The sequence below is a fragment of the Silurus aristotelis genome, assembly GCF_946808225.1.
Source record: "Silurus aristotelis genome assembly, chromosome: 2".
NCBI classification, from domain to species: Eukaryota; Metazoa; Chordata; class Actinopteri; order Siluriformes; family Siluridae; genus Silurus; species Silurus aristotelis.
The window spans coordinates 17678888-17695964 of NC_139575.1; the positions used below are offsets into that span (position 1 = coordinate 17678888).

The 17077-nt window shown below is 40.0% G+C and overlaps 2 protein-coding genes across 3 annotated transcripts in view; one reads left to right on the top strand and one right to left on the bottom strand.

Annotated features, from left to right (window-relative positions):
* The window catches only part of LOC310715102 (craniofacial development protein 2-like), a 367511-nt gene that overhangs the window by 325273 nt on the left and 25161 nt on the right, over window positions 1-17077 (bottom strand). The window lies entirely within an intron of this gene.
* tex264a (testis expressed 264, ER-phagy receptor a) overlaps window positions 1-17077 on the top strand; it is an 80293-nt gene that overhangs the window by 14802 nt on the left and 48414 nt on the right. For both annotated transcript variants that reach the window (XM_083521470.1, XM_083521469.1), the window contains one exon: window positions 7201-7422. In XM_083521470.1, the coding sequence (XP_083377596.1) occupies window positions 7201-7422 (222 nt within the window). The remainder of the gene's footprint in view (window positions 1-7200; window positions 7423-17077) is intronic.

Here is a 17077-nt window from a genome sequence, read left to right on the forward strand (position 1 = left end):
CTATTCCATGAACAGGAATCTTTTTGCTTTGTTTTGCTGTTGTCTGGGGAATAAAAATGTCCACATTCTGCTCTGTCCTGCTTGTTTGGAGATCTGCTTTAAATTTATGCACACAGTCAAAAAGTATGCTTCTCTTGCATATCTCCTGTTTTCACAAGGTGTGTATAATGTTATATTCATCATCTGTTTCTCAAAAGTTTTTATACTTTTATAAAAGGATTTCCTTCTCTTCACTCCTGGATTTCATTAACCAGTCATGATAGGTGTCTGAAATGTTGTAAATTATTACTTATTTAGTTACACCCTCAGAAACTCCACCAACATCTGAACAGAGAGCATATAAACTCTATTTCACATTTACGTGGATACGAACTTTGGAAGTGTAAAGGTTGTGGTCTGATTGGCTGTTTGCACATGATTTCCATGTGTATGCATATCTGTGCACCAGTTGATGCTGTGACACACTAAGGTTTTTTAAAAGCATATTATAGTTAATGTACTAATAGAAACAGCAGTCTTTTTTGTCTGTTTTTTAGTACTTTAGAGATTTTTTTGTAAAGGTGTATACGATAAATGATTAGAATCAAAAAACACTCCAACAATGTCTGATAAGGCTGCATTCATTTACAAGCTTAGTTTTAGTTCAGAAAATCTGAAATAAAACTGGTAAATTTGGTTGAGATAGAATGTGAGAGAGGGTAAGAAAGAGAGAGAAAGAATGAGAGATATGGAATGTTAAGCATTAAACTAATACATTGGAACTAAACTCTTCTGAGTAGAAAAAATATGAAGCTGTTATTGGTTATTGGTTTTTAACAAAAATTAGTGGTCAGAAAATGAACAGGAATTGAAAAATTGCACTGCCTGTACCACCATTTGCCCAGTTACTACTGCAGTGACCTGTTTGGGGGGGAAAAACACTATAATATAGGGTACATTTTTGTATGTAGTTTTACTCTGTATGCACAAGTAAAATAATAATTAATGATTAAAATTATTGATGTAAAATTTAATACGTTTGGGTTCACTAAATCTTTGACTAATCATCATCTGTTTGAAGATCAACAATAATTAGAACAAAGTTTACTCTTCTTTCTGTAAAAAGCTGGTTTCCCTATACCTCAAGCATTTAAAAAATTTTTTAACTTCTGACAAAGGAATTGTTATTATGACCATTAAAAGCTTCATACAGTATTTGCCAGGTGTGTGCATCAACAAAAGCTCAGCAGCAAATCTCCAAAAACTCAGCGCCTGAATTTACATTATGGCTGAATGAGCACAAATCTCCTCGACCACACTCTAAAATCTAGTGGAGCACCTTTGCAGATGACTGGAGTTTAATATAACAGCAAATGGGGACTAAATGGTAGAATGTGAAGGTAAAAAATTCAATAGAATCTCATGGTTACGTTTTTCACAATCTTTTGTACAAATAGTAAATCAAGTTTGCTAAATAAATTCAGCCAGGAATTTTTTATGTGTCCTATATTCGCTGGTACAAAAGTCTTGAAAGATAAAAAAAAAAAAAAGTCTGCAAGTCTATGAGAAGGCCTAACCATGAGCAAAACTGTTACTTAGGGATTACTTGGAAGCATTTAGTTTCTGTGATTATTTCTGTGATTGTTGTTTTTTGTTTTTTTTTTTTTTTTCCTGGTGTGACTGTGACTGTCAGGGCCAGGAGAGCCGGCGTCTGTTGCATTTTTATGAGTTGCTTCTTGATTTGAGGGCGAGCTGACTCCTTGCTCATAATTATGCAGATCTGAGCACCTCAGGGGCTCCTCAGCTTTGCACGAAGCCTTGCCATTTTTCTGTCGCCACTGAAAAAGCAACTCGCACGCACACAGCGTCAGACATGCGCATGAAAACCCCCTGCAACATTACTTATTATTAATGCTGATATTGTGGATGAGTGAATTCCCAGAAGCCCTAGCCCTTGGGGAAGGAGCGGGGGAAGCGATAAGGGGGAAAGGAATTATGAAAGGAGTAAATCTGAGTTACGTGTCGGCTAATAAAGAATTACCTGGCTGAAGCTTACCTTTTTATTGTAGTGGAGCTTTCATTTTTCAAAAACGCATGCCTCTTACATTAGCAAGCAAAGAATTAGTTTTGAAATTGCTTAGCCGCCTCCGGTCTTCCGGAGGGCACACAGAACGAAATCTGAACAGAGAGAAGAAATGACACTGTGCTTTGTGTTGATGGCCATCTTTCAATCCCAAGGGCCAAGCCCACATTCGAGAACACCTCTGCACATTATCACAGGCTAAAATTAATGAGCACGATAACCACTGGAAAGTGGGGAGGAACAACCTCAAACGTGGCCACGCGGAAAACACCACGGCCTCGTTTTCCAGAACAGTAAGCGGTTGGAAAGATGTGCAGTGAATCACGAGCAGTGGACGCATTTCACAGAGTATTTACGACAGCTCGATTTGTTTCTCTTCAGCTTGTCTGCCCAAAACACTGACATGACAGCCAATTATGCTGCAAGATAGTTCCATGCCTAGCATATTATCTGATGCCTCACTTTGTGCATGGGCCACACAGAGACTGTTTTACTTGTTCTGATCCTTCTGATTCTTTTTTTTATCTACATTTCTGGACATGCTTGATTTGTGTAAACATCAGTAGTGTGATTCTTTTTTTGAACTCGGTGTGAGAAATGCTTTTGGCTAAATCAACTTCAGGGCTGAGGAATGGTGTATGTGAAAGCCTCTATGTTCCTTAGTAATTGCTTGTAGTGTCTTGGGTATGTGGTCACGAACTGTGTGGGATGAGAGGGATTGAAAGATCTCTAAATAAGATGGGGATTGCAACTCGCTGCATGTGTGTGTGTTTGTGTAGATGGCAGGACTAATAGGGCAAAAAGTGTATTAAATAGGAAAAGGAGAGTTGGTGTCCGGTTGACATTGTTAACTATGTAAACAATGTGAATACCCCTCCTTATTTGAAACTATTTTATAGCACAATGCTGATAAATTTTTGAATCTGGTTGGCATACGGTGTAGCAGTGCGACTCCGACAGTAGCTGCAAAACAAATGGCAGAGTTTGAATATTGTTCTTGTTTTGATGATCAATTTTAACCACTCATACACTTGTATAACAAGCACTTCCATCTAATTTAATTCTAATCCCAGATGGATTTAAACTAGAGCTGCAACTAATGATTATTTTGATAATCGATTGATCGGATGAATCCCCCCCCAATGGTTTGCCAGTTAGGATGGTAGCCATTGTTTGCCAGTGGCGATTTAGAAGAACTCAACTGGTCAATAGAGTCTTGACCTAAAAATCATTGAACACCTCAGAAGTGAATTGAAATGCCGGCTTTGTCCCAGGCCTCCTGACTCGACATCAATGCCTGACATCTTGTAGTGCTGTGAGTACAAATCCCATTAACCTCATTCCAAAATCTAGTAGAAAACCTTCCTAAATGAGTGAAGGAGGGGGGATTGTCTCTTTGCTAATTTCCGATACTTTCAGCCATAAAGTGTCTGTAACATAAGGATGTCATAATTTTATATAGAGTGTCATCATAGGGCCTGAATGCTGAATTAGAATCCCTGTTGTATTTAAGTGTAATCAAACAACAGTATGTAAATGAGGAGGTTTAGCTATAAGGACATCTTGTCCGTGATTGAAAGGAAATGTTTTAAATAACTTATTAATTACTAAGTTATTTTAGCTGGGAAGAAGGTGTACATGTAGTGCCAGGCTTTGTTGTGGCGTTTTACACTCGACTGTCTGTAATTCTAGTGCTAACATTTAACAACAATAACAGCTTTATCAGTGCGACCATAACTGTCATTGCTGCATTTTACTGCACTGGTTTATCTGACTGGCTGCTTCCCTATAATTCCTCACTGTAAGGTGTAATGGACACACTTGTGAGAAGAGAATCTGTCCAGCAGTAGGAGATATGATATCGTGGTGGTTACACCTGAAAGAGATGGTTGACTGTTTCTTTATTGCTGCTGTCAGATATTTTCTCCCCTCCAAGGACAGTTTGACAAATAGTTATGGGAGTGAAATAGTAGCGCATGGCCTTACATGTTATAAATGCACACACTCTATCTTCATTCTTTATATTGCTGATGAAGGAGTAGTGCGAGTCTAGAGTTAGTTTAACGGCTGCATTTCACACACTGCTGTTGGCTGGTTAAGGCGCCTAAGGCACTATTCCTTTAGGATCTTGCATTTATGAACCATTTATTTTGCATTTGCTTGAAGTGTAGCAGTCAATCTGTTTAGTTTTTTACCTGCTGAAATTTCTCGAGCAGATTTTCTAAACACTGCATTAAAGTTAATTAGTTGATGTAGGAATAACTAGATTAGTCCAGCAGAGTGGATTAAGTCATGGTTAGAATACTCAGAACGGTTAATACTGCCTGTAGAGCTTGTGAATATGATATTACATCACAGCACCCCAATGGGAAATTGCTATATAAGTGCAGTTATGAATTTTGCATGTGTTGAGCAACTTCCATTTTGTTGTGTGTTATCTAATAATAATAATAATAATAATAATAATAATAATAATAATAATAATAATGTAATATAAAAATGAGCACTTAAGTCACACATTACACACATTAATGAAACCATTGCTAATTGTTATATTGTACTTTAAATATAATTAACACTATTTTCTGTTGTTTGTCCAATTGAAACTGCTGTTTTTACCATATCAGTTCAATGACATGCAAAATGAATAATTTATTTTAATAGGCTAATTAGGAAAAGAATATGACCGTTGTCTCACTCTGCATACAACTGTAATTGTATGTTACTATGGCTGCAGTTGTTTATAAGTTGTTTATATAAAAATAAAATATAAAAACACAAAATGGAATAAATCAAATTAATGCAATACATGTTTTTATAATATTAATTCAATTGAGTAATAGATTAAATTGGCACAAATTATATTGATTAAATAAAATTTTATAAATGAAAAAAATTTTTTTATATTTGTTAGAAACAATTTGGGTAATACAGATGTGTGTGTGTGTGTGTGTGTGTGTGTGTGTGTGTGTGTGTGTGTGTGTGTGTGTTTTACATTCAATATTAACATTCAATATTTTCTACTTAACTGTTCTACTTATTTCAGCATACTTTAACAAATGTTTTTATTTCTTTCATTCACTCACTCAATATGTGGAATTGTCAAGATTTTCGCCTTTTAAAAGAAATTCTGGAGATAAAAAAAAAAAACAACAACCATATTTTGGATATTGGGAACGGAAGTGGCAGCGATTTCACTCATGCGCAATACAGTTTTACAACACACTACAAATTGTATTTTTACGCACTACAAATCGTATTTCCAGTGTAGATTGAGTAGATTGAGTAATAAAAAACACAACAATACAAAAAAGAAAAACAGTGCAAGACGGAGACAGGCGATCCTCACTCAGATTTAACTACGTTTTGCACGTAAAATTCAGTACACATGTGCACCGAACCAAAACCCCTGTACCGAAACTGTTCGGTACGAATACATAAACCATTACAATCCCTAATACAGTGAGGAAAATAAGTATTTGAACACCCTGCTATTTTGCAAGTTCTCCCGCTTAGATATCATGATCGGGTCTGAAATTGTCATCGTAGGTGCATGTCCACTGTGAGAGACATAATATAAAAAAAAAAATCCAGAAATCACAATATATGATTTTTAAACTATTTATTTGTATGATACAGCTGCAAATAAGTATTTGAACACCTGTCTATCAGCTAGAATTCTGACCCTCAAAGACCTGTTAGTCTGCATTTAAAATGTCCACCTCCACTACATTTATTATCCTAAATTAGATGCACCTGTTTGAGGTCGTTAGCTGCATAAAGACACCTGTCCACCCCATACAATCAGTAAGAATCCAACTACTAACATGGCCAAGACCAAAGAGCTGTCCAAAGACACTAGAGACAAAATTGTACACCTCCACAAGGCTGGAAAGAGCTACGGGGAAATTGCCAAGCGGCTTGGTGAAAAAAGGTCCACTGTTGGAGCAATCATTAGAAAATGGAAGAAGCTAAACATGACTGTCAATCGCCCTCGGTCTGGGGCTACATGCAAGATCTCACCTCGTGGGGTCTCAATGATCCTAAGGAAGGTGAGAAATCAGCCCAGAACTATACGGGAGGAGCTGGTCAATGACCTGAAAAGAGCTGGGACCACCGTTTCCAAGGTTACTGTTGGTAATACACTAAGACGTCATGGTTTGAAATCATGCATGGCACGGAAGGTTCCCCTGCTTAAACCAGCACATGTCCAGGCACGTCTTAAGTTTGCCAATGACCATTTGGATGATCCAGAGGAGTCATGGAAGAAAGTCATGTGGTCAGATGAGACCATAATAGAACTTTTGGGTCATAATTCCACTAAACGTGTTTGGAGGAAGAAGAATGATGAGTACCATCCCAAGAACACCATCCCTACTGTGAAGCATGGGGGTGGTAGCATCATGCTTTGGGGGTGTTTTTCTGCACATGGGACAGGGCGACTGCACTGTATTAAGGAGAGGATGACCGGGGCCATGTATTGTGAGATTTTGGGGAACAACCTCCTTCCCTCAGTTAGAGCATTGAGGATGGGTCGAGGCTGGGTCTTCCAACATGACAATGACCCGAAGCACACAGCCAGGATAACCAAGGAGTGGCTCTGTAAGAAGCATATCAAGGTTCTGGCGTGGCCTAGCCAGTCTCCAGACCTAAACCCAATAGAGAATCTTTGGAGGGAGCTCAAACTCCGTGTTTCTCAGCGACAGGCCAGAAACCTGACTGATCTAGAGAAGATCTGTGTGGAGGAGTGGGCCAAAATCCCTCCTGCAGTGTGTGCAAACCTGGTGAAAAACTACAGGAAATGTTTGACCTCTGTAATAGCAAACAAAGGCTACTGTACCAAATATTAACATTGACTTTCTCAGGTGTTCAAATACTTATTTGCAGCTGTATCATACAAATAAATTGTTAAAATATCATACATTGTGATTTCTGGATTTTTTTTTTAGATTATGTCTCTCACAGTGGACATGCACCTACGATGACAATTTCAGACCCCTCCATGATTTCTAAGTGGGAGAACTTGCAAAATAGCAGGGTGTTCAAATACTTATTTTCCTCACTGTATATATATTAGTGGTATTAGTAGCTAAGTATATCGAAGCTTACTCTTTTTCTCTTGCATTGTCTATTTTCAGGTTGAAGATGATTGTTGTCGCTATGCAGTAGGGAGTATCCTGAGCCAGGATGAAGAAAAACCTGATGAAGAGTTGCAGCGTCTGTATGAGAAGTTTGGATTTCGGATCATCTCCTTCCCAGAGGTCTCCTGTGCTGTGACATCCTCGTTTCCTAACCGATGCATGCTTTCCTCCATCTGTGGGGCGTACAGAGTCTTCCCAGAGCTCCACCACTACATAACGGTAAGCAGTGGAAGTTTAATGCCTAAATTAATCTTTTTGCCACTTTTGCTCACAGATATATATATATATACAGTGAGGAAAATAAGTATTTGAACACCCTGCTATTTTGCAAGTTCTCCCACTTAGAAATCATGGAGGGGTCTAAAATTGTCATCGTAGGTGCATGTCCACTGTGAGAGACATAATCTAAAAAAAAAAAATCCAGAAATCACAATATATGATTTTTAAACTATTTATTTGTATGATACAGCTGCAAATAAGTATTTGAACACCTGTCTATCAGCTAGAATTCTGACCCTCAAAGACCTGTTAGTCTGCCTTTAAAATGTCCACCTCCACTACATTTATTATCCTAAATTAGATGCACCTGTTTTGGTCCCCTGGTGGTCTAGTGGTTAAGATGCAGCGCTCTCACCGCTGCGACCCAGGTTCGATCCCCGGTCAGGGAACCATCCCCAGCCACTCTCAGTGCCGGTCCCAAGCCCGGATAAATTGGGGAGGGTTGCGTTAGGAAGGGCATCCAGCGTAAAACATGTGCCAAATCAAAACGTGCGGAGGATCCGCTGTGGCGCCCCCTAACGGGAGAAGCCGAAAGAAAGAAAGAAAGATGCACCTGTTTGAGGTCGTTAGCTGCATAAAGACACCTGTCCACCCCATACAATCAGTAAGAATCCAACTACTAACATGGCCAAGACCAAAGAGCTGTCCAAAGACACTAGAGACAAAATTGTACACCTCCACAAGGCTGGAAAGGGCTACGGGGAAATTGCCAAGCAGCTTGGTGAAAAAAGGTCTACTGTTGGAGCAATCATTAGAAAATGGAAGAAGCTAAACATGACTGTCAATCTCCCTCGGACTGGGGCTCCATGCAAGATCTCACCTCGTGGGGTCTCAATGATCCTAAGGAAGGTGAGAAATCAGCCCAGAACTACACGGGAGGAGCTGGTCAATGACCTGAAAAGAGCTGGGACCACCGTTTACAAGGTTACTGTTGGTAATACACTAAGACGTCATGGTTAGAAATCATGCATGGCACGGAAGGTTCCCCTGCTTAAACCAGCACATGTCCAGGCACGTCTTAAGTTTGCCAATGACCATTTGGATGATCCAGAGGAGTCATAGGAGAAAGTCATGTGGTCAGATGAGACCAAAATATAACTTTTGGGTCATAATTCCACTAAACGTGTTTGGAGGAAGAAGAATGATGAGTACCATCCCAAGAACACCATCCCTACTGTGAAGCATGGGGGTGGTAGCATCATGCTTTGGGGGTGTTTTTCTGCACATGGGACAGGGCGACTGCACTGTATTAAGGAGGGGATGATCGGGGCCATGTATTGCGAGATTTTGGGGAACAACCTCCTTCCCTCAGTTAGAGCATTGAAGATGGGTCGAGGCTGGGTCTTCCAACATGACAATGACCCGAAGCACACAGCCAGGATAACCAAGGAGTGGCTCTGTAAGAAGCATATCAAGGTTCTGGTGTGGCCTAGCCAGTCTCCAGACCTAAACCCAATAGAGAATCTTTGGAGGGAGCTTAAACTCGTGTTTCTCAGCGACAGGCCAGAAACCTGACTGATCTAGAGAAGATCTGTGTGGAGGAGTGGGCCAAAATCTCTCCTGCAGTGTGTGCAAACCTGGTGAAAAACTACAGGAAACGTTTGACCTCTGTAATTGCAAACAAAGGCTACTGTACCAAATATTAACATTGACTTTCTCAGGTGTTCAAATACTTATTTGCAGCTGTATCATACAAATAAATAGTTAAAAAATCCTAAATTGTGATTTCTGGATTTTTTTTTTAGATTATGTCTCTCACAGTGGACATGCACCTACGATGACAATTTCAGACCCCTCCATGATTTCTAAGTGGGAGAACTTGCAAAATAGCAGTGTGTTTAAATACTTATTTTCCTCACTGTAGATATATATATATATTGTAGCGCCTCACTCGCGTGCTGGGACGAACACACACACACCAGAGAGCTGAATGTCAAAGAAAAATTACAAAATGTCTTTATTTATAGTTTTACAGGCGGCCGGAGAAAAGAAGAAGTGAAATTTTGTATAGAACTGCAAATTAGTCCTTAACGCCGTGCCCGCTGGAGCTTCCGATGTAGCGGCGCCCCAAATGGGTGTTGTACGCGGCCACGGCCCGTCCGAGGTGAGCTGAGACCCAAACCTGTCTGTGCGAGTGGGTGCTCGGTGTCCTCGGTACGTAGAGGTCTTTACACAGTCGTTGGAAGAGAATCGGTGTATTCGCGCTGCTCTCGCCGCTGTCGCTGCTTCCTGTCAAGAAAAAGGGAGACAAATTGTTCGTTTCGTTAGTTGAAAGCCAACCATTCCCCCCTGTGTGCTCCTTAGTGTATCCTTTTATATCCCCCCTTCTCCTTGATGAGCATGGGGAGGTAGCGTTCTCGTCATGAGCTTCCAGCCGTGCCTCGTTATGCCACTCCGCCCCGCTGCCATGTGCTCTGCAGCTTTCCACAACACAGGTGCTGATATGGCGCTGTCCATCCAGCACCCCCCTGGTTGTCGTGTTCGGAGCGCTTGCCTGGGACGTGATGCCACCTTCACAGTGTGTATATATATATATATATATATATATATATATATATATATATATATATATATATATATATATATATATATATATATATATATATATATAATGATGCTGATATTTACTATAGTAAATAGTTAAAATGGAGAACAGTACAGTTCAGGAATATTATCTTGGGCATTGTCTCAGGACTGAACTATTTTTTTTTTAGATCCCTGCTGACTCATGTTTCACTTCTAGCACTTACTACTAAAAACATGGCATGTTAAAGTTTGCATATTGCATATACTATATATATTGAATGACAGTGGTGCTTTTGCTGATAAGTTGCAGGTCGTAAGCCTGATTGGATACTGGCTGTCAAAATGGCTGCTCTTCTCCTGGAATTGTTGAATGTATCTTTTTCTTCATTTTATTGCAGCCAGAAGATACAGGTGTTATAAATATAGCGGTCAGTGATTGTACATTTAAAATGGGATGTTCAAGTATTATATGAAATCTGTATGTCTTTAGCTTGCTGGCAAATGTTTGCTTGAGTCAGTGGGAGTGGTTTTACTGAGATGTCGTTCTCAAAACCAAACATTGTTAGTTTTAGATTTTTTGCACCTCCCTCGAATATAGCTAGAAGTGCAAAGAGGTCCTGTGTACTCCCACTTCATTAGGAGCATGCATTCATTAGGAACATACCCGGAAATATTACATCATTTTATGAACACCAAATACGGCTCTAGTGAACTGGCAGGAACACGGCTGATTCTGCGGTGGTGCTTGCATGCATTCTGTGCAGCGATGACTCCACGTGAAGCTCCATATGTCTCCGTGAGCAGCAACAGTCATATCCTGCAGGGAAGGTGAGGCCGGCTTGGCTGACTTGGTATGCATGTTGTACTCCCGTGTGTGGGCGTCTCCATCTGTCTGTGGAAATCGCACAGTCAGAGCATAATCAAAGATAAATACGTATTCGGAGGATGTCCTCTTTCTAAAATTGTCCTTTTCCTATGCATGAGTCAGCTGAGGGAGATACACAGAGAGGCAATGTCAATTTGAAACTGAAAGTTTTGTTTTGTTTTACTTTGTATTTGTAAACAGTCCATTAATATCAATCTTTCATTCTCCTATATATTTTTGTAGAGGATCTCTGACCACAGAGCAGCAGCAGCAGCAGGCCTCTGTCCAGTTACATAACAGTTCCCCAGACAACAGTCTGTCCACATGATGTAAGAGTTGAAGAAGCAATGCGTTTTCCAGTCTCTGTTCTTACCACTCTGTCCTCTTGACACCTCCCCCCCCAAGTTGTTAGCCATGCTGTGACTGCCAAACCCCACACAGGAGCTTTTTTTTTTAGCCTACCTGGTGTGTTTGATTGCTCATGGTGGTCAGTGCAATAGTTACATGGCCACAGCAGAAAGAGGAGGACGATCAGATTGTACGAGTGTGGGGTTATGGATATGTGTGTGTGTGTGTGTGTGTGTGTGTGTGTGTATGTGTGTGTGTGTGTATGTGTGTATGTGTGTATGTGTGTGTGTGTGTGTGTGTGTGTGTGTGTGTGTGTGTGGGTTGTACATGTGCTGTATTTTTGCAGAGTAAATGCAGCAGATTAATAATGGAAAGACATCTGTGTGTTTGTGTGTGTGCAATAGAGTGTGTAGTTTGGAATGTTTTTTATAGAAAGATTCATGACAAAAGCCCTTTGCGAATTAAGGTAGAGAAAAGTGTCCATATTCCTTAACACACTACATTCTTGTTTACACACAGCAATCCCTGGTAAATTAATATATTTGACCTAAACATTTACTTATAATTATTAATAATAAAATAATTATTGGTATGTCTTTCAGGGTGTGTAGCTCTGCTAGCTTTGTTACTTGTCAGCACTGTTTTAATTTTAAATAGTAATAATGGTATTAGTAGTAGTAGTAGTAGTAGTAGTAGTAGTAGTAGTAGTAGAAGTAGTAGTAGTAGTAGTAGTAGTAGTAGTAGTATTAATAATAGTAGTAAAAGTAGTAGTAATAGTAGTAGTAGTAGTAGTAGTAGTAGTAATAATAGTAGTAGTAATAATAGTAGTAGTAATAATAATAGTAGTAGAAGTAGTAATAATAGTAGTAGTAATAATAGTAGTAGTAGTAATATTAGTAGTAGTAGAGGTAGTAGTAGTAGTAGTAGTAGTAGTAATAATAGTAGTAGTAGTAGTAGTAATAATAGTAGTAGTAGTAGTAGTAGTAGTAATAGTAGTAGTAGAGGTAGTAGTAGTAGTAGTAGTAGTAATAGTAGTAGTAGTAGTAGTAGTAGTAGTAATAATAGTAGTAGTAGTAGTAGTAGTAATAGTAGTAGTAGTAGTAGTAGTAGTAGTAGTAATAATAATAGTAGTAGTAGTAATATTAGTAGTAGTAGAGGTAGTAGTAGTAGTAGTAGTAGTAATAATAGTAGTAGTAGTAGTAGTAGTAGTAGTAGTAGTAGTAATAGTAGTAGTAGTGGTAGTAGTAGTAGAGGTAGTAATAGTAGTAGTAGTAGTAGTAGTAGTAGTAATAGTAGTAGTAGTAGTAGTAGTAGTAGTAGTAGTAGTAGTAGTAGAGGTAGTAGTAGTAGTAGTAGTAGTAATAGTAGTAGTAGAGGTAGTAGTAGTAGAAGTAGTAGTAGTAGTAGTAATAGTAGTAGTAGAGGTGGTAGTAGTAGTAGTAGTAGTAATAATAGTAGTAGTAGTTGTAGTAGTACTAATAGTAGTAGTAGTAGTAGTAGTAGTAATAATAGTAGTAGAGGTAGTAGTAGTAGTAGTAATAGTAGTAGTAGAGGTAGTAGTAGTAGTAGTAGTAATAGTAGTAGTAGTAGTAGTAGTAGTAGTAGTAGTAGTAATAGTAGTAGTAGTAGAGGTAGTAGTAGTAGTAGTAGTAGTAGTAGTAGTAGTAGTAATAGTAGTAGTAGTAGAGGTAGTAGTAGTAGTAGTAGTAGTAGTAGTAATAGTAGTAGTAGAGGTAGTAGTAGTAGTAGTAGTAGTAGTAGTAATAGTAGTAGTAGTAGTAGAGGTAGTAGTAGTAGTAGTAGTAGTAGTAGTAATAAGAGGTGGAAGGGTTTAATGAAGGCTGTGGGTTAAACATTGGCACGCTCTCAGATCAGACACAGTTGTTTATCTTCCTTATATCCCTTCATCAACAATCGTTGCTTTTACTGCCCTATCTTTCTCCACTTTTTTGTTACCTCCTGCTGCTCTATTCTCCGATGCATTCCCTGTAATCCTCCCCTCTCCAGTAAACCTGGCCTCATTCTTCTCAATCTGCTGGCAGACTGAGGGCGGACTGGGCATGATAAATAATAGTAAACGCGAGAAAACACACACACACACACACGCGTACATTGTGGTATAAATTTAAAAGTGCCTGTATGATGTTCGTGTGTCCATGAGTGGTGTGTATGTGTGTGTCCATGAATGTGCGTGGGGGTGTGTTACTGGGCAGATTGCAGGTCATGGGGGGATTGTTGCCCTGAAATAAGCTAATAGTGAGGAAGACAGGAATGAAAGTATGAAGCAAGTAAAGAAGGGATATAGGATTTAAAGGGTGTCGGAGTCTGCACTGGGGACGTTAGTGATAGCCCTTAAAATGATGAAACCTTCCCGAATTTAAATATGAAAGAGTGCCCAATAATAAGTCTATAAAAATGAAGAGATGCTGAACAATGCTGATTTGTTTTTTCAGTCAGTAAAACTCTTCTTGAGTCATGCAGTAGGTAGCGTTACCTCCTCACGACCCCAGTGTCTATGTACTATGTACAAGACACTGACGGGAACAAAACGATTACTGAAGTTGAATAAATGAATTGACTTGGTCTTGACTTTAGATTTCAATATAATGGATTCTTATTACTGCTTCAGAAAGTTGTTCAAACGTAAAAAATATCAATTTGTTTAACACCCCAGATGCCCCATCAAGAAGATGAAGTGCTTATTCTTTTTCATCTTACCCTTTTAGGGACACAAACACTATTTTCAAATCATGAAAAAATCTATACTCCTTGAAATATTTTTTTTCTTGATGAACATGTGGAATTTTCTGTGCTGGTTACTACCAGGTGGTATCAAAAAGTTTTGAGACTAGCTCTGTTAACAAGAAAATACTTAATTTTACTGCATTTACACACTTTCACCTTCAAAACAGTACCCTTGCACAGCAATGTAGCGCTCCCAGAGTTCCTGCCACTTCTGTCCTTGAAGTCTTCTTTTCGAATCGTCAAGCACCGTCTTGACTATTCGTGCTGGATCTCCAAAACAAATGTGTCAAAATGGTGACCTTTGAGTTTGCTCTTCATCTTCGGGAAGAGGGCGAAGTCCGCAGGAGACAAATCTGGAGAGTAGGTTGGGTGTGGAAGTGAGATGATGATGTTTCCAGTGAGAAAATCAAGTGTCAGGAGAGCTCAGTGACTGGGAGTTCTAAGTTGCTGTCTATGATGAAATTGTAGATGTGGAAATGCACTTGGTCAGAATAGCACCAGTTGCACAGCTCCCGATGTACACAGGACGATGTCTTTTTTGTACATTGGCTTATAAAGGTTGGTGGTCCCTTTGACTGTGCTTGGAGCCCTGTGCTGCCATCTGTTGGCCTGTTACAAAATTAGTTTGCAGTTAAAAGAATAAAAAAATCGAAGCACCTCAGTTAAGGGTTTCAGCATAGAGGGTCAACCTACAGTGTTGTTCAGTAAAGAGACTCATGCTGCTGCCACTGATATTTTGTGTGGATTCTCTTGGGTTTTATTGTGTATCTGTTTTTTTTATTGGTGGACAGTCCTGTGAAGCACCTATCACATATCACACTGTCAGACTACCACACAGTGAGAGAAAGCAAGAGGAAGAGAGTGACAGATACATGACAGCGAGAGGCAGCACCTTTTCTGGCATTCTATCACGTTAAGGTCGAGTTTGGTTTAATTAGTATTCAAGCCACATCTTTACTTCCATGATAGGGAGTCTTGTCCAGTCCAGTCTGTCTCTTTCTGTCTCACACTTTCACCCTGTTCCTCCCACTCCTTCCACATTTCTTCTATTAGTCTCTCTGGCAAGAACTGTTACAGGCAGACAGGTCAGAGGAAGTCAGGGTAAACACAGACAGCACCCCCCGAGCAAACAGAATAAAAGAATCAATCAGAGGAGCAGCTGGTTTTATCATGATGCCTTCACTGTGCACTACAACTCTTCAGGAAAGTAACTCCTTGTTGCTTCAGCACTTAAAACTTCTTGCTCTCTAAAAAGGTTTATTAACTACAGCTTGCTCTCGGCATCAGATTATTTGCTCTTAGCTGGTGTGTTGAGGCGAATCGGTTTGGTTTTTTTTGTGGAATACAAAGAATTGAAGCTGGGCCCGATCTCTTTCTAGCCCATATATGTCATTACACAGCATGAAATGCCTTCTGGATTTGATGCCCATTTGGGCTGATATTTTTATATGACATGTTTTTGCCCTGAAATGTTTTGGAAGGAGCAGCTTTAAATGTAGAACTATTAAAATGTAGTGCATGATGCGTCATACAGTTTTAGTCAGAAGGCAGACAAATCCAGAACGAATATCAAAGTCGTGGTCACAGATAGACCAAATACTTATGGGCAACAGTTTTTATGTTGAAATAATGAAATTTATTAATACAAATATAATTATTGATTATAAAATGAAGTAAAATGTTAATACAGTACTGTACTGTTTTTAACCAGATTGTTTAACAGGATTCTGGAAGGGGAGAGGATGCCTGAGGAATGGAGAAGGAGTGTGCTGGTACCGATCTTTAAGCATAAGGGAGATGTGCAGACCTGCAGTAACTACAGGGGAATTAAGTTGATCAGTCACACCATGAAGTTATGGGAAAGAGTAGTGGAAGCCAGGCTGAGAGAAAAGGTGACCATCTGTGAGCAACAGTATGGTTTCATGCTGAGGAAGAGCACCACAGATGCGTTATTTGCTTTGAGGATGTTGATGGAGAAGTATAGAGAAGGACAGAAGGAGCTGCATTGTGTATTTGTGGATTTAGAGAAAGCGTACGACAGGGTGCCGAGAGAGGAGTTGTGATATTGTATGAGTAAGTCAGGTGTGTCAGAGAAGTATGTGAGGGTGGTGCAGGACATGTATGAGGACAGTGTGACGGCAGTAAAGTGTGCAGTAGGTACGACAGACTGGTTCAGGGTGAAGGTTGGACTGCATCAAGGATCGGCCCTGAGCCCTTTCCAGTTTGCAGTGGTGATGGACAGGTTGACGGACGAGGTCAGACAGGAGTCTCCCTGGACTATGATGTTTGCAGATGATATTGTGATTTGTGGTGAGAGTAGAGAGCAGGTTGAGAAGAGCCTGGAGAGGTGGAGATATGCGCTGGAGAGAAGGGGAATGAAAGTCAGTAGGAGTAAGACAGAGTACATGTGTGTGAATGAGAGGGAGGGCAGTGGAGTGATGCGGTTGCAGGGAAAAGAGGTGGAGAAGGTGGAGGAGTTCAGGTACCTGGGGTCAACAGTGCAAAGTAATGGAGAGTGTGTTAGGGAAGTAAAGAAAAGAGTGCAGGCAGGGTGGAGTGGGTGGAGAAGAGTGACAGGAGTGATTTGTGATAGAAGAGTATCTGCAAGAATGAAAGGGAAAGTTTATAGGACTGTGGTGAGACCTGCGATGTTGTATGGATTAGAGACAGTGGCATTGAGTAAAAGACAGGAGGCGGAGCTGGAGGTAGCAGAGCTGAAGATGTTGAGGTTTTCGTTGGGAGTGACGAAGATGGACAAGATTAGAAATGAGTTTATTAGAGGGACAGCACATGTAGGATGTTTTGGTGACAAGGTGAGGGAGGCGAGATTGAGATGGTTTGGACATTTGCAGAGAAGGGACATGAATTATATTGGTAGAAAAATGCTGAAGATGGAGCCACCAGGTAGGAGGAAAAGAGGAAGGCCAAGGAGGAGGTTCATGGATGTGGTGAGGGAAGACATGCAGGTAGTTGGTGTAAAAGAGGCAGATATAGAGGACAGGGTGGTATGGAGACAGATGATCCGCTGTGGCGACCCCTAATGGGAGCAGCCGAAAGAAGAAGAAGAAGAAGAAGAAGACTGTATACATAAAATATTATTTTCGAGATGGC